The sequence below is a fragment of the Oryzias latipes genome, chromosome 1 (assembly GCF_053564925.1).
Source record: "Oryzias latipes strain Hd-rR chromosome 1, Olatipes_Hd-rR_3.1".
Lineage (NCBI taxonomy): Eukaryota > Metazoa > Chordata > Actinopteri > Beloniformes > Adrianichthyidae > Oryzias > Oryzias latipes.
Window position 1 is genome coordinate 24,147,021 of NC_136237.1, and position 18,155 is coordinate 24,165,175.

General features: G+C 40.1%; 1 protein-coding gene across 2 annotated transcripts in view; it reads left to right on the top strand.

Moving 5' to 3' along the window:
• The window catches only part of LOC111948960 (centlein-like), a 192,281-nt gene that overhangs the window by 136,507 nt on the left and 37,619 nt on the right, over positions 1-18,155 (top strand). For both annotated transcript variants that reach the window (XM_078952039.1, XM_078952049.1), the window contains 4 exons: positions 595-711; positions 11,312-11,412; positions 15,147-15,244; positions 17,111-17,628. In XM_078952039.1, the coding sequence (XP_078808165.1) occupies positions 595-711; positions 11,312-11,412; positions 15,147-15,244; positions 17,111-17,628 (834 nt within the window). The remainder of the gene's footprint in view (positions 1-594; positions 712-11,311; positions 11,413-15,146; positions 15,245-17,110; positions 17,629-18,155) is intronic.

Below are 18,155 nucleotides of genomic sequence, written 5' to 3' on the forward strand. Positions count from 1 at the left end.
TGGATATAGTACAGCACTGTACAAAACAACGAAAAACGGTGATAACTTTCCCTATTTGGCGTCACAGGGTAGCTGGCGCCTATCTAAGCTACCATTGGGTGAAGGCCGGGTATATCAGTCCAGCACAAGCCCACACACAGAGGCACACACTCACATTCACACCTAATAACAATTTAGATCCACCAATTGACCGACAATGTATATTTCTGGACTAAGACAGGAAGCTGGAGTGTGTGAACAAAACCCAGAAATGCACAATGAGAGCAGGCAAACACTAAACACAAAGGTCCCTGTGGGGATTCAAACCAGGGCCTTCGCGCTGTGAAGGTTGTGTTTATCGTGCCCTGGGATTCAAACCATTATGCATATGTGTACATGATGCTGCTAATCATATCTAAATAACAAAATCAGAATTAGGACTAGATTAAAATGAAATGACCAAAGGGAGTACTCTTGCCTTCATGGTCACTTATCAGTTGAGGTTGTTCGTCCATTCATCTTAGATGTTAATTGTTTTTTTCTTGGCTCTAGAATGTCACTTCTGCTTTTATATGAGCTTTTTCTTTTTTTATGTATGCGTGTTTAAATGTCTAGGGCAAGTGGAAAGGCACACCGAGCAGAGTTTTGGCAACTACGACAAGAGAACAGTGATGCTGTGTGGAACGAGCTGGCCTACTTAAAAAACCTTACAACTAAACTCTCCATCGAAAAGTAAGTGGCAATCTAAACTGTCCAAGGGAAAAAAAAACATGGATGCCACCATTGGGAGAATTTGGTTCCTTAACAAATGTTGTATTTTGACACTTAAGTCCTCATTCATCAGTGTGCACAAGCTAACCTACTGTCCCTTCATGTTGGTGAGAGTTCAAATTTTAGTTTTTCCAAGCTTTACACCATTCATCCACTCTCACCATTATTAGCAGGCAGGGGCAAAGGCAAGATCATTAAACTTACACTGCCAAAAAGTGTGATCACAAACAGGCAATGTCAGAATCCTTGACTACGTCTTTCTGGGGAGAAACAGTGGTTTCTAATAAAAGTACAATAAAGTAGGCTGGCTGTGTTGCTAGATGAAGTATGCTGACATGCTTTTAATTCATAAATTAGCGTGGGATTCTAAATGTAGCTAAAATGTTAATTTTGACGACATTGTTTTTTTTTAGGATTATTTAAAATGTATTTTCTAAGATGGGTGCAGCTATGTACTGTCCATGCACACATTTGGGGTTTACTTTTCTAAAAGCCTTATCTTTTGTTTTCTGCCACTATCTTTAGACAGCAACCTTTGTTGCATAAAAGCTACATTTATTTCTGTTTTTTTCTTTTTGTTCTCCCCGTCTGGATTTGTTTTGATATTTGTCTTTATCTCTGTCTGAAGGACAGCCATTTTCTGTCTTTATCTGTAGAAAAAAACAGTAATTGTTTGACAAACACTAGCTCCTGTGATTCTACACAAAGCTTGGCCTAAAGCTAGAGTCTCCTCCTCTCCTGTTTTCCCTCGCCTTCACCTCTCCTCACCTCTTCCCTTTTCGAGCCTGTGCCTTTTTATCCTCATCTCTCCTTCTTCCTACTTTTCTTTGCCTCCCTCCAGCCCGCTGTGATCCAGCAGAAGGTTGAGGCCAGAATTCTGGTACTCCCCCCCCCCCCCCCCCCCTCCACAGCTTTCCTCTCTGCTCACCCCCCTGCCCTGTCCTCCTAATCCCAGCTGAACTCATTATGATATAGCCCGGCTGCCTCTCTCCAAGCTTGAGCTGTCCGAGCTAATTAAAGGCTAGCAGCCCTAGTGCCGCCGTTGCTGCCTGTTAAGGGATGTCCATCCACTTGCCAGGCCCCCGACTACAACTGAGCAGATCCAAGCATTAGATGATCTGAGGGCGGGGCATGTGGAGGTGAAGAGACCATGGTGAACAGGAAAGGTCCTTGGAACTGACCTGCTATGAAAACCACATAGGTCTGACTTGGGCTGGACTTATTTTTTTCCTAGCTGTGTAAATGGTCTGGCCTGTCCACTGGGGTTGGTGTTGATACCCTTTCTGTGCCCCTGACCTGTTCCACCTCATTTCCTTCAGTGATGGCCACTCTGGCCTCTCCATACCTAGGTGGCTGGTGCAGAAGCATACTTGGCGTAGATCTTTAAACTCTATTTTCTTTTTTAAAAACTTCATTCCTTGTATTATCTTTCCACACATGTGCACTTGTACAAAGCACTTTGTACCTGTTGTTTGAGCTAGCTGGAGCGAAAAGTTATGCTTGTGGAAAATCACTCTTAACCAAACTGTTTTATTTTCATTCAGCACAAAACAGAAACTGTCATCTGGTAGCAACTGAAAAAGTAGAAAAAAGGGTCCTTTCCAAGCGCATGAAACCTGGAGCTTCAGTAAGTCTATTATTAACCGACAAGAAGCTCATGAGGCAAGCAGTTAAATCCTCTTTTTCCACTGACCGTACCATAATAATCAGCTTGTGAAGGTTATGCTAGATAAGTGTTTGCAATGATCCACTAATGACTAATTAACCCATGGCAGTTGAAATATTTATGGCTTTAAATTCCTAGTGGCGGGCTTTAGAAAACTCTCTCTCTTTAAACTCTCATTTGCCTCATTTTACTGTCATAATGATATTCACAGATGCTTTCTTTCACCTTCTCCCCTCCCCAAAAAACCACACTTACAAAACACTGTCTTGAGATCAAGACGACCGTTTCCCACGATGAATATCGCTGTCATAACTCCTGCACAGCGAGTCCCCACAGCGCTAGCAGAAAGTTATAAAATCCTGCCCCCTTCCACTGTTTGATCTTAACACCCGAAAAAGTAAAGAGAGAAGATTAGTGAGGTTTCTTATTTTTTTTTTTAACTTTCAGTCAATACACAGGCACCCTGTGGCTCAATAATTTAAGTGTGCTTCAAGAAAAGCATGGATCTGCAACGTGAACTTCTAATAGAAGCCTTTAAAATATAGAAACACAAAATTATAATACGCTTGATCACTAAATTTTTCATTGTTTAAAAAAAAAAAACAACAGTATTTAACTTTTTTCTCCTTCTCCCTGAATCTTTTTCATAAATTTAGAACAATCTACCAGTATTCTGCTGCATTGCCTTGGGTTTGTCACTAAATATAAACTTATTTTTGTTGTGGCAAACATTAGGGGTGTAACAATCAATCAACTTAATTGATTTATATTCCTACGATCCAACCAGATCGATCCGTCAGAGGCAAGTTTTTAGTTGAATTGATCTATTGTTTCAAAATAAAATAAATAGATTATATCGATATGGGAAAATACCATTTGGATTGAGACAAAGTAAGTTTATTTTACTAGAACGTAAAAAGAACCAAGTACCATCACAGCAGATGACACATGTGATGACTGAAAAAAAAAATCAGTCCATCATTCCAGTCCAATGTGTGGAAACACTTTGAATTGAGCAAAACGTGACCAGACAGTAGCCGCGTTTACATGGGCAAAAGTAATCGGAATGAACGCCTGATCGGAAAGAAAATGTGTCATGTAAACATGCCGTTCGGAATACTCTGCCCCGATCAGACTCGTTGGGATCAGAATTTCTTTCTGATCGAGGTAGGTGGGTTATACCGATCGTTTATCCGATCATGGAGCATGTAAACGGTCATTCCGATCGTGTGTCACTACTGCTCTGGTTTACGTCATGCATAGATGGTGTTTCGCTGTGAGAAAGCTTTGGAGCGGGACCGGCCAGCTGCTCCACGGACGCCCCGTGAAAAGCGCCGCTCTGCTCTCGCCCCGCTGGCTCTCCCCTCTCTTTCACCCCTCACGAGAGAGATGCGGGGCAGGAGCTCTTCGTGCCCCCCGACGCTCACTCGGTCCACTGGCACCCGAGTGAGGAGAGGAGCCGTATTAATAATTTTGTGTCTGATGGGAGGAGGATGCTTGTTACGTGTGCGTTTTGTTGTTTTGTTATGTGTGGGAGAAATCCGACTGCGATCCGTCCCGCCCCTCTGTGTTAGCGGCTGCAGGACTCAGGAGGAACCGCGTTCGAACAGAGCTCGGGCCGCTAGCTCACAGAGTGGCTTTGGAGCGGTGTGTGAACTTTTCAGAGCAGAAATAAATGTCGCTCAGTCCTTAGAAACGGTTCAAACAATGACATGGATTTGTGTTTCCAGTTGTGTCTCAACAAAATATAGGCTGATGTTATTCCCACACATTTACGTGCAGCCAATATGCAGATTGCTGCGTTCCTCGCACGGTCCTGGATTTTGTGTCCATCAGGCTAATCATGTTGTTAGCCTGTCCTAAGCCTTCTTCCATCTTAATTCTTCCACAAAAAAGCACTGACCACACGGATTAAATATAACGATGACCGAACAGGCGCTTCATAATAATCATGACATTAATAAAAGCACGTTTGGAAGATCGTCTCGTATTACGGAGCTGCTGCACATGCTGTCTGTCTGTGGCAGCGGTTTGTTTACAATGGGACCTGGTTCCTCACCCGGGTGATTTTACCCTACTGCGCATGCCCAAATCATTCATTCCGACCGAAAGTGTGAGCCATGGGACCGTTTGTTCTAATCGGAAAAAGGTTTTCTGTGCCCACGTGCACGGGTGAATTTTAACCCGACCATTGATCCGATCAAGATATTCTGCCCATGTAACCGCGGCTAGTGTGGTACAATGTTCTAATTATGTTCCCTTTGTATTATTTTATTGTAAAAAAAGTAAAATTGGACTGAACTTGATGAAACCAAAATGTAAATGGATTTGCCATTATTTCTTATTTACTTTTTTGTTTGTATACATATTTAATTTACACTTGATTATCTTACAACTCAACTCAACTCAACTTTATTTATATAGCACTTTCATACAACAGTAGTTGAGACAAAGTGTTGAACACAATATTAAAAAACATTAAAACATGTTAAGGGGGGGGACACAGAGGGAGATAAAACTATAGAGAAAGCAGTAAACGGTTAGAAAAACAGTGGTCTCATATTGGGCTAAAAGCCAAGGCATAAAAATGGGTTTTTAAACGGGTTTTAAAAATGGACAGTGAAGGGGCTTCTCTAATGGCCAGCAGCAAAGTATTCCACAGCTTCGGAGCGGCTACAGCAAAAGCTCTGTCCCCTCTGAGCTTCCGTCTGGACCTCGGTACCTCCAGAAGCATCTGATCAGCTGATCTGAGGCACTGTGCCGGCGAATAGGGAGAGAGAAGCTCAGAGAGGTACAGTGGGGCAAGACCGTGTAAAGATTTAAAAACAAGCAGAAGAATCTTAAAATGAATTCTAAAATGCACAGGCAGCCAGTGAAGCGATGCTAGGATCGGCGTGATGTGGTCTCTCTTGCGTGCTTCAACCATAAGACGAGCAGCTGCATTTTGAACACGTTGGAGACGCAAGAGAGACGACTGGCTGAGTCCAAGATAAAGAGAGTTGCAGTAATCCAGCCGGGACGTGATGAAAGCATGGATTACTGTTTCAAATTGTGCAGGTGTTAAAAAAGATTTTACCTTAGCAAGTTGACGAAGGCTTAAAAAGCTTAACTTCACTACAGAGCTTATCTGTTGGTCCATCCTAAAATTACTCTCCAATTTAACACCCAAGTTAGAAACAGTTGATTTTAAGAAACCATTCAGAGAGCCCAGATCAATCGGGGATGGTCCACTAAAATCATTAGGTCCAAAAATTACAACTTCTGTTTTCTTTTCATTTAAACTCAAGAAACTTAGGGCCAACCAGTCCTTAATGTCATGGAGACATAACAGGAGCCGCGTCACAGAGAGATTATCCTTTTTAAGCGGCAGATAAATCTGACTGTCGTCAGCGTATAAATGAAAGGAAATGCCGTGTTTTCTTAGAATGGACCCTAAAGGTAACAGATATAAAGAAAACAGAAGAGGTCCCAAAACCGACCCTTGTGGGACCCCATAGGAAACCCGAGCTGTGGTGGATTCATAACCACCTAAACTGACACACATGGTTCTTTCCGCCAGGTAAGATTTGAACCAGTCCAGTGCAGTACCTTGAATCCCCACCAGGTTCTGGAGCCTAGAAATTAAAGTGCTATGGTCTACGGTGTCGAATGCTGCAGTTAGGTCCAGCAGAACTAGAACAACATAATCTCCAGCATCATTGGCCAAGAGAATGTCGTTGCTGACTCTTAGCAGTGCTGACTCCGTGCTGTGCAGGGGTCTAAACCCAGCCTGGAAGACTTCAGGAATTTTATGTTTGTTTAAGAAATCCTCCAGCTGTGAGTAGACCACTTTCTCCAAGAGTTTAGAGATATAGGGCATCTTGGAGATGGGTCTAAAATTGGCCAGCACAGCACTGTCCAGGCTGGGTTTTTTAAGTATCGGCTGAATCGTTGCATGTTTAAAGGTGGAGGGGACGACACCAGCAGCCAGACTGCTGTTGATAATAGAGAGGACCGTCTGTGCAACGCTGGGGAAGACCTCCTTGAAAAACTTAGGAGGTATGGAGTCTAGGGGAGAACCTGATGGTTTGCTTTGACTGACTAATTCATTTAAAAATTGAAGAGACGCTGGCTCAAATTCTCTGAATACAGCTGGGCAGAGAACACAGGTCGATGGGTCGGAGGAAGGTAGAGTAATGCCAGCCCTTATATTTGATACCGTATTGTTAAAAAACTGTAAAAACATATTGCACAGGTCAGTGGAAGCTTCTAAGGACCCCGCCTGTGAAGGATTAAGAACAGAGTTTATCATTTTAAAAAGCACCCTTGGGAGTTCTGATTAAGAACAATAATATTAGCCAAGTACTCTTGTTTAGCAAGTTTTACAGTGCCCTGGTTAAAATGCCAACAATTCTTCAAGATTTGTAGTGAGATTTGCAGTTTGTCCTTCCTCCACCTGAGTTCAGCTTTCCTACAGGCCCTCCGAGCTACCCGGGTTCTCTCATTGAACCAGGGCTCAGGTTTAAGACGGGGCTTTAGTGTCTTTAGAGGAGCCACAGAATCCAGGATGCTGGTGCAGGAGGAATTGAACAAGGAACTCAGCTCAAGAACATCAGCAGCAAAGGAAGGGACAACGAGCTGGTTAAAAGCAGAGGAAAACTGACCAGCAGTGGAAGAGTTAAAAATCCTGCGACGCTGAGGAGGGGCAGTAGATTTAACAGCAGTGCGTGAAAGTCCAGCTTCAAACACTACAGGCATGTGGTCTAAAACAGCTAAGTCACAGATCTCAATATTAAAAACAGGTAGTCCATGGGAGAGGACGAGATCCAGTACGTGTCCTTGTTCATGAGTGGTTTCAGACACCCACTGAACAAGATTAAAAGAGTCAATGATCTCTAAAAATTCCTTCACCAAAGGCTTTTCAGGGCAACACACATGAATATTAAAATCCCCAACAATAAGAACACGATCGTAGAGTGGCATCATTACAAGATATAAAAGGAATCTGGAAAATGTCACCTGCACTGTTCAGTACAAGCTAAAGATCGATTTTATGTCATTGAATCGGCTCATTCAAAAATGAACAAAGATTGACTATGAATCGTATCATATGAATTGAATCGTTGTTAAAATAAATTACACCCCTAGTAAACAGATACTATGTGTACTTAAAAAAAAAGTCACATTTTTATGTGGATCATTAGGCATCTGTCTGCGATACTTCATGGCTAAACTTGTTAATTGTTGTAAAGGTGTGTTGGCCAAAAAAAGAAGCCGGGTTTATTTAGACTCCATAAACATAAAAAATATACCCTCAGACTTAAGATGATGCACTCAGACGACATCAAAGCATAAATTAAATCGCTATTACTGGGGAAAAAGCCTTTGAGATCGTTTGCAGTGCTCCTGTGTAAAGAGTGACCATTAAGGACATGAACCTCCCCAATAAACGACTTTGACTCTAATTAAGTTTAATAAAGTTTGCCCTAATGTTCCTCATGTTCCACTATTTCTTTTCGTTTCATCCTGATTTGCTAAAAGGTATTAGATGTAATGAGTCTTTTGCTAGACCAGGGCTTAGTTGGAGGAGGGACACATTTTTGCATGCACACACCAGCGGAATGTTTTATGCATGCTTTTAAATGAGACAGCCAAGGTTTTATCCTCATTATTTATTTGGGGCAATAGTTACCATGTCAAAATGAAAAAATGTTTTTTTTTTCTCAGATTTTTAATGATGATCAAAATGTCATTTTTAAATCAGATTCTTTATTGTTTGAGTCAATGAAAAAAAATTGAATAAAAGGTGTCCAGTTTAGAATTTAATACGACAATATGTAGTACTCTCTTGTTTGAAATGAGCTCACTAGTTTCAATTTCAGTTTGTTGAAAATGTTCCACTCTTCTTGATAGTCAATAGATTTAATTGTTTAAAATTTTTGTTTTAGGTGTCTGTACCTGTTTTTTTCCAATTTTAGTTTTTTAAGCCCCTGTGTTGTCTCCTGTTACTGTAGTGCCCTCAGATAAAGTAGATGAGAGTAAGTAAAGTACTTTAGTCAATATTTCTGCTAATAAAGGTGGTTTATCTACCCAAATGTATCCATTACCCTGATCCAAAGTAGGAATAACCCCAAAGGTAAAAACGCCAGTAGTGTTTTTGTTTTTTTATGATCTTTTTTTTTATTATTTTTTATTTTTTCCTTGTCTGCAGTAAGAAACACAAGGGCAGGGGTACTAAAGCAAGATGGTTGTAGTGATGTGGTACAACCTTGTGGAGCTTCAACTTTGCTCTAAGCTCTTTTGTGTAAAACAGGGACAGATGAGATCAAATTACATGAGGTGGATGGCTCAGGGCCTAAACCCGTTATGCTACATGGGAGCAAAATATGTTTATTAAGCAGGAATATAAGCGAGTTGTGAGACGCAGTCATGCGCTGTAGACTGTATCATTACCAAATGCATCATCTTTTTGTTGCCTTTAGTGTTTACCAATTATCATGTGTGTTTTCTTCCAGTTGCCACATGATTTGATTTTTTGCCTTTTAATAAAGTGGGAAATTAATACAGAATGTAAATGATCCACCTTATTCCATTACTTGAGCCGTCCACATTTTGCTCTAAGACAATTTAGCAGAACCAATTTTTTGACTAAATGTAGCCGACTGTATTTCAAACCAGTAAGTTTAAAATGGTTATATTTGTTCTAAAAACATAAAGTCAGCCAAGTTGAATTATCTACATTTTTTTCTCCTGGTTTCTGCAAAGTATTCTACTGAAAAAAATGTAAGAACTTTAACTGCTTCATGAATAAATTTAATTCTTATTTATGGAGCCCACATTTCCCATTTGTCTTCCCAAATGGCATTTGGACAAGGTTTCACCCTTTTGGGGACATTTTGGGAAGATCCATTTTTCTATTTTAGAAATAACTGTGTCGCACTAAACATGGTAGGATCCATAAAGACATGGCAGGTTGAATTCATTAAGAAGCTCGAAAACCATAACCTCAAACTCAAACCTATTCATACTGTAAAGGTAGATTGCAAGTCCAACATCAGTGCATGAACACATAAAATGTCTCACAAATTGAGAATACAATTACAGAAACATTTCAAATGTTGATGGAAAGCTTTGCAAGGAAAATGGAATCTGGGCAGCTTTACATTGAAGTCTATGTTTGCATATAATGACATCTAGGTCCTTGCTACGCTAATGGTCAGCCAGCCCCTCCATGGACTGTATAATAATTATTTTTTCACAGAACGGCACCAAAAAGCAGATTTTGTGAAGTAAGGTTAAACTGTTCATTATACCGAATTATCAGGGTTGTAAACTGGTGGCTCGTGTCTTTAAGTTACTAATCTTTTTCCATTCCGGAGCCCATACTTTACCTTCAACAAAATATGAATATTTTGCTTATGAGCTCGGCTTGAGCATCAATACTATCAACATCTAAAACAGCCTGACATGGAAAACACATGGAAAAATCTCACTACATACTGGAGATTCAGCTCATAGGCCTTATTAATAGCCAGGTCATTCAAAAAAGAGTCTGTTCTTCATTGACTACTGTTCAATTATGAAAATAAAATCTTTTGAGAAGCGACACATGTCCATCTGCTTCTTTAACGCCTCAGGGGAGAGTCATTTGTGTATTTATTTAAGCTTCAGTCAGCCATTAGACCAGACCTCTGGACTGTGTGTGATAAAAATGCTAATTATTTCCCTTTTCTGTGCTGTGTAAACAGCTTTTCCTATGTCAAATATTTGATCATATGTACAGAAAGAAGCTGGATGTTCCAACATTAGAATGAATCAACAATATTTAAAATTAAACTCAATTTCATTGTCATTGACACTACTGCCTGTTAAAGCATGTCGACAGAAGTAATCAAAGATAAAGAGTTTGTAAATGAGAGCAACTCTGGGAACACTGCCACTACACTAGCTAAAGGCCGATTTTTGTGTTTCTCTCTGACTCTAAGAAGCAGAGGGGAGGGAAGTTGGGTGTGCGTTTCAGGTGTGGATGTGTCAGTGAGCTTTTGTGTATCCTCGGTAGACTCCAGTTGGGGTCCTAATAATAACTTGAAAGTGCAAAGTCTGAAGCGTGGCTCCTCATAATTAGCCTTTAGCGAGAATCAAGATCATTTCTAGATAGGTAATTGGGCATCGTGTACAACAGGTTCTTATATTCATGTACACATACACACAAATGTGCACCTTCCTCTTCTATAATGGTGTTTTGTGCTTGTCATTTTGATCTCCACATACATTACATTTTAATTAGTTGAATTCTTTTACTGTGCAATGTTTTTTTTTAGCAGGGTATGCCCTGTTAACTGAGTCTAAAATAGCATCCATGTTTTTAGAGTGACGGTTTTCTATTAAATTTCACTCAAATTTATATATTATTTATATATTTTCTAAATATTTCTGCTAAAAGTGAACTCCTTCATATCCTTCATTCATTCGTCTTTTTAACCTGTTTTGTCCCTTTCAGGAGCAAATGTAACTTCCTTTAGGACATAAAGCTTAAAAAAACCTCTGTACTGTACTCCACAGGAAACGACAAATTATCTTCCATTCATGGATGTAAGATTTAAAAGAGAAATTTTGGTCTAACAAGGACATTTTACAGAATCTTAGGCTTTAGAACCTTTATTAGGTAGCTGGCAATAATTGATTCACTGCTTCTCCTAAACATTTATTAGAATTAGTATAAATTGCTCCTAAATTTGGCTTTGGAGCAACCATACCAAATAGTTTCTAATAAATGTTTGCTTAGTTCAAAGATTTGGTTAATCTGCTATATCAACCAGACACGATTTGATTTTATAACGAAATTATATTTTTTTGATTTAAAAAAAACGTTTGGAACATTGCTTAGTAAACAAATTTCTGTTTGTGTGTTCACAGGGCCAGCTTGGAGGAAGAATTGGACATTCTGCGAGTACAAAGTGCGATGGACAGGGCCACAGTGAAGGAGCTACACATTTGCCTCACTAAAGAACAACAAGGTAAAGTAACTTCTATTTATTTATGGGTGGTGGTGAATGATTGGCCTTAAAGTGGGGGCTGTTATTTTTTAAACTAGCTTTTTCTCTCATAGTGTGGAGACATGTAATAAATTGTACCAACTATAGTTAGGTTTTACCAATACAGTATGAACATAAGGATAGAACTTTACATAAGACCCGTGTGTTATTGTGCAGAATTCATTAAACTTCTCCCTGAGGAATTAGTTGAACAAGTCTAATAATGCCCAATCAGCTGCTGGTAATTTCATAAAAGCAATAGATAATATCCATCTTGTCTGCCAACATCATTCTCATCGTTCCTGTGACATTTTTTAATCTGAGCTGATCATATAGTTCCCTAAAGTACAACTTTCCATTTCTTTATGTCTTAGTCACACAAACCCATACAGGAATTGACCCGTACAGGTGCTGCAGATTTTTGGGTTGTCCGTGGAGGTTCGTAGAAAGGCATGGCCCCAAATTAAAGGGAGCGCAGGTGTGTCTTGCAGTTCCCTTGAGACTCAAGCGACATCATGTAAATGAAATGTATAGTTGTTGTGCGTGAGGTAAATGTATCGTGAAGTATCTGTTAGGATAATGGAAACTGCATGCACCTATGATGTAAGGTTGATGCTGTTGTACGGTCCTCTAACGCAGCACTCTAGTCATTAGTAAAGTGCACGCACTGGCTCCTTACTGACCACAAGCAAATGCTGCACTTACGGAATGTGTACAGGTTACATGAATGCCGGTAAGGTACTTATAGGAAGCCCACACAAACTACACTCTGATTGTCTAATTTCCTTATTTCTAACAGCCAGGTTGCACACTTGAAGCACGCAATGGGCACACACTTCTCACTTGAACAGAACTAACAGGCTCCCTGCACAGTGCACAGGTATCTGGGAGTTTGAAAAAAAGAAAGGTGCATCTCACCTACTTCACCTTTACTTATCTTACATGCTGTTTAAGTGTTTGCTATGATCTATCGCTGTGCATGTGCATGAACATTTTCTCTCTATGGGCTCACCGAGTGAGTGGTCTTCGATTTTAAACTATCGTGCAGGATACCTGCATACCCTGTACAGGTTTGCCAATATCCACCCGTAAGGGCAGTTGTGACCATTGACTTTATAAGATATAACTGGACTGAGGGAGTGTGGCGTCAACCAAAGAAAATGTCTTACTTCCAGTTCCAACCACTTGAAGTCAATTCAGTAGCCATTTTTCCCTGATATATCCGTCGCCATATTGGAGCCAGACGTCCCCGGTACACCGTGATTGGTCCGTCTACATTTCTATGGCAATCACTCTTTCCAATTAGGAGGGAACGTGTAAGAAGGCCACACCCCTTCTACTGAAAACAGGCATAGGAGAATCTTTCAATCAAACGATTTGACTGCGAGGCAACTGCTCGGTCAGTTTGTAACTTGAATAACTTTTACTACAGCTAATAAAATCATGAAAAATATTAGGATAAGCAACATAAATAAAAGCTAGCAGAGCAAGAATAGTTGTTCTGACGAACATAATGACTGAGTAATTGCTGTTTATTTCTCTGTAGAAGTCTATGGGATTTTGGCCTTTTGGGATCAGCGGGTACTTCCTGTTTAGAACGCTCTTGGGACCAGCAGGTACTTCCTGTTTGGAACGCGAGGGGGGAGGGGTTGCTTTGTCCAGTTCTCATTTACTGTCAGTGGTTATGACTAAGGCATTACCAATGCTGGAGTAGCACAAAAGAGTTTGCTTAATTCTGTCCTATTGACCGCCGTACTAAGGACACTTGGATAAAAGCCCCCCCAGAAAACCTGTTTTCTAACAAGTAGTACATTTTTCAAAGGGGTGAAAATATTGATTTGTATTCATGTTTTTATTTCATAAACTACTTTGTAGTTTCTGAATGTCTTTCCTTTTTTCTTTAGCTTTCAGATTTAAATTGCATCAGTCATTTCACTGAGATGCATAACCTGTCGAATCTACTTTTACATTGGTTACTTCATAGGCTTAGGTATAAGAGTGTAGCTCATATTTTCTTCAAAATGTGTCCCATAATTGTCTAAAAAAGGTTTGTATAATTCTAAGGAGTCTTTTTAAAACTGTGTTGTAATGGTTTTTACATAAACTCATAATACAAAATTGGCCAAAACATCATGTTCCTTTAGTTCTACGTTTTACATAAATGGGTATCATTCTAAAATAATGAACTTCTGCTTTTCTGTGTTTAAGTAAGAAGTGCAACCAACATCTCAAATCAAATCAAATCAAAATTGCTTTATTTTTCCAGTGCTGGTGGGAATACAGTGCAGAGACAAACAATCATTAATAGAAATCTACAATAAAATCAGTCTGACTTAATACAACACACATACACTCAGTAAGGCACAAACAATATAAACTCAGACCTGCTTAAGCAACATTCCGAAAAAATTGAACGAAAAAATAATTAAAGCCTAAGATGCCGCTGACTTAGCAAGAGAATATAATGAATGGTCAGAGCATTTACTCTTTGGGACCCCTGTAACCTGATCAAATGGGCTTTAGGAGCTCGCACATGGATCATGCTAACAAAAAGCAGCAGATGAAAGAAAGAGGGCCTTTGAGCTGTATCCTATGAGGAGACATGGGAGAGACATTAATGTATGCAACAGTGCCAGAACCTCCTTCTACAGTGTGACTAGGGAGCCACCACTTCATCTTGTCAAGATAGTGCTGAGGTACCAACTCCCATGCCACCAGCACTGGTACTGGATAATTGTCTCTCAACCTGGTTATGTACCCAGTGAACACAGCAGCCCTCCTGTACTATTTGCTGCTCTGTGGGATTGAATGTGACATGTTAGAAAGACAAAAGGGCAACCTAATTCAATATAACAAACTTCCTTGGGCAAGGTGTCAATGCAAAGCAAAGAAGCTGCAGCTCTCTACAACAAAACCCTCTCATTCTACTCTCTACTTCTGTTACCTTTCTCCAAGCACGCTGGCCATGAGATCGACTGACCTGAGGAGTCATCATCCTGAATATTTGATGTTTTCAGGCTCATTGTACCACTTATTTTGGTCATCTTGTCATGAATCCTTAAGTGGAAAGAGTGAAAGGCAGGAAGTATCATACTGTTTTGTATTGGCCCTTGCAAATAGCTGAACAAAGAATCAGCGTCCTCTTTGGTGGCAACATCTAGTTGTTTTTTCCCCAAAATACGTGTATGCAAAATCCCTATGCTCCTGAACTCTTATTTTCTAATCACAAGGCCTAAATCATATTTTTTTCATCCCTATCAATACACTTCCCACAATAAAGCATCAGAGTTGTCTATAGGGACTATTGGTTCTTTGAGGAAGCAGTGTGGACTACAAAGCAGAGCAGCCTGGGGCTGTGTTCACTGGGGATTCAGGCACTTCTTTTGGATTGTTTAAGACCCTTAGAGAGGGTTCCACATGGAGCACCGTTTCCCATATGAACCACCAAACAAAACACCTTTCAACTGATTTCAAATAAAGGAAGACTAACATTTGTCAAAATGTGGGGAGAGTGTTAGTGATGTAAATCAGGGCCACATGAAAACAACAGCAGGGATGTGATTGACAAGAAGAACAAAGAAAGTGGACCACAGAGAAGAAATTAGACTTTACTAATGTTAATTGATTTAATGTAGACCTTTTCATCATTATTCTGTTGATTGAGCAGACTGAATTCGACAGTGTGTCACAATAATGAGCTTTGTTCCTCTTTACAGAATTGCTTTACAAAATGGCAGAGGAGCAGCAGGTCAAAAGCAGCACTCCAAAAAAGCCTCCGCTTTCTTCAGGCCGAATGGACCAATCATTTAAAAAGGTACAGCACTGTGCTGCCACTAAGTGCTCTTTATTATTACCAATGAAAGGAAACTAGACAGGGCCATCTCCAGGAAGATTTCTTTCAGAAAATTTGCTTTTGCTTTGAAAATATTTCAAAGGTGTTTGCTGTTCGATCAAGTAAGGAGTTTGTTTTTCTTTTTAAGATAAAAAATGAAATTGTGGGAGATACCATAGGACCCTGGTGAAAGCAGTGTAATGCATATTTACTGTTGTTGAGTTGCACCTTAAAATATATATATATATATATATATATATATATATATATATATATATATATATATATATATATATATATATATATATATATATGGTGGGTTTTTTTAACATGTGGTCTTAAAGCAGTGCTTTAATGAGTTCATATACTGCTTGCCTCCCACTTCTGCTTTCATAAATCATCTGTGGCTTGTGTGGCATTCTAATTTTGTTTGAAAGGTACCAAACTTCACCACCAGGCAAAGTGGGACCAAAACAGGGGGAAATCGCCTGGAGGCATGAACCCAGCAGGCAGCCTCTGTTCTCCTAAACAGTTTCCACTGAAGATCTAACAAAAAGACTAAGTGCTCCTGGTTGCTGTGTAGTTAAAGGAGATCATAATAAGGGGCTGTATACCTGGCCCCCACCCTTCTTTAGCATGTAAGATGGAATGCTTATGAGGAGCAAAACAACTGGGGCCGCACATAAAGACGTTTGCCCAGATTTTGTACTAAACTTTTGTAAATACACAAAAATCACAAGCTCATAGGCATTTTTAAATGGATGAATCTTTACGAACACTGGCCACTTCATACATCCCATCTTTAATTTTATATAACATTTATTAAATGTTTTATCCAAACTGTTTCTTACTTGATCATATTGCTTTAAAATAGCTTTGATGGCTAAAATTGAAATAAATCAACACAAAAAAGTGAGTAAATGTAAAATTAATTTAGTTTTTTTATGCACTTTTGTGGCAATAAAAGGTACAATTGAAAAACTGAAACAGAAAAATGGAAAAAAAATTATGAACACAGCAGGTTTTGGAAGGTTTTGCGACGGTTAAGATAACTAACAGCTGGATTGATACCAAAGTTGGTGTTCAATGAAGACGTCTGTGGCTGAAGCATGCTACTGATGGGTGTGTTGCTGCCTCAGGAAGACTGAAGGAAGACAGAAGCTAAAATCAGGAGTGAGTGGGAGTTTTTGATCTGAGCAAGTACACTCCTACAAACGTATGACAAGTTCAAACACATTTCAAAGTATGGCAAATAAAAAAGATTTTTAAATTTGCTGTTATTCACAGTGAGTGAGTGTCATAGACTCCATCTACTAGTGTGCATCAGCTGTTGGGAGCCGTAAGGAGGCCAGCAGGTTCACTTCAACCCTGTAGTGGGAGGCCCACAGATTTAAAGCAACTTAGGCTCCCAGTCTGACTGCAAACTGTGCCAAAAATGTATGGTAGCCTAAAAAAAAATAGAAAAATAAAAACCCATCAGACTCTATTCTTCCTGTATTATACATCAGGTCAATACCTCTGCTGTATCACACTCAGCTAAGCCAGGGTCTGGTTTTTCTCTTTAGATTTTAATTTAGGTGTGTATTAATTTTTTTATGTGTCATGAATACAGAAAGTGCATAGAATAAGTGAGAAAATTTGGTTTAATATGGTTTTAAATCTATCCATATTTTCCTTTTGTACTTCCCAGCCTGTGCATAGAACACACATTGTGTGTACGCGCCTTTCATGCTTTAGGCCCCAGTTTGTAGAAATATATTTAGGACTTCCATATCTAAATTTATTGACGGACAGATGGAAAAAGATGGAATCTTTGAACCATGAAAGCTTCATATTTGATACTTTCAGATTGAACAGCTGGAGCACAGGATGTTTCTCCTGGAGGAGCAGAATGAGAAGCTGAGAGACGAGAAAGAGCAGTTGCTGGAGGCCAACAAAGACTTGGCCCACAGCTGCCGCAGACTCCATGCCTCAGCGGATCATCAACGAGTGCAAGAAGCTGTCCGGGAAGAGGCAGCTCTGGCCCAGGAGGCACAGCATCGTGGTGATATCATGGCTCTCGAAGTCCAGCTTGGCGAATCGAAGAAAGAGATCGCCAGGCTTCATCATCAGTTGCTGAAGTTGAGACAGGAGCTGGGGATCCTAAGAGCAGCTAGGGACTTCTATAGGAATCGTGCAGCAGGACCAACACGAACTACTGGGAACTCTACCAGTATTAACAACAAGGTCAAATTCAAGGCAACCAGGCGTAGACGTCTTCTTCACCCGCACAGCCACCAAACAGTCAGTCCTAATCAAGCTACCAGTTGGCAAGGCCGCAGCCCCAGTCCCACTAAGGATGAGTGGGAGGACATGAGCATAGATAGGTAATGATACACACGCACATGCACAAATATACTTATTCTCTTGTCCTTCCCCCTCATTATTTTTAGGAGGCTGGAGAGAAGAGAATAGGATGACTGAATTGTGGGGGTACGTAGCATCGAGGGGACAACGTGCATATGCAAAACCATAACCAAATGGGTGATTGAATTTCATTGTCTGTCTAGTTTATATTCAGGAGCCAAAAGAAGAAGGTGAGCAAGAATGATAGAGAGAAGCTGAGAGGAGGGGGAATGTACTGTCAGATCCTCTGAAATATCCTGGGACACTGTGCTTGGAGCTCATTGACTGAAATTTGCATGCAAAATTAGCCACCTCTCTACACAAAGTTGAACCAATGCCAGAAAAGCCCAGGGATAAAGGGGCCGCCGAAGCCTTGATACCTTCCAGTGATACCATTTTCATGCACAAGTCACGCCACCCTGAAACTGACAGTTTGGCAGTTTGATTTAATTTACTGGTTCTTTGCATATTTACTAATACCCCCCTGACAGCTCCAAGGATCCCCCAG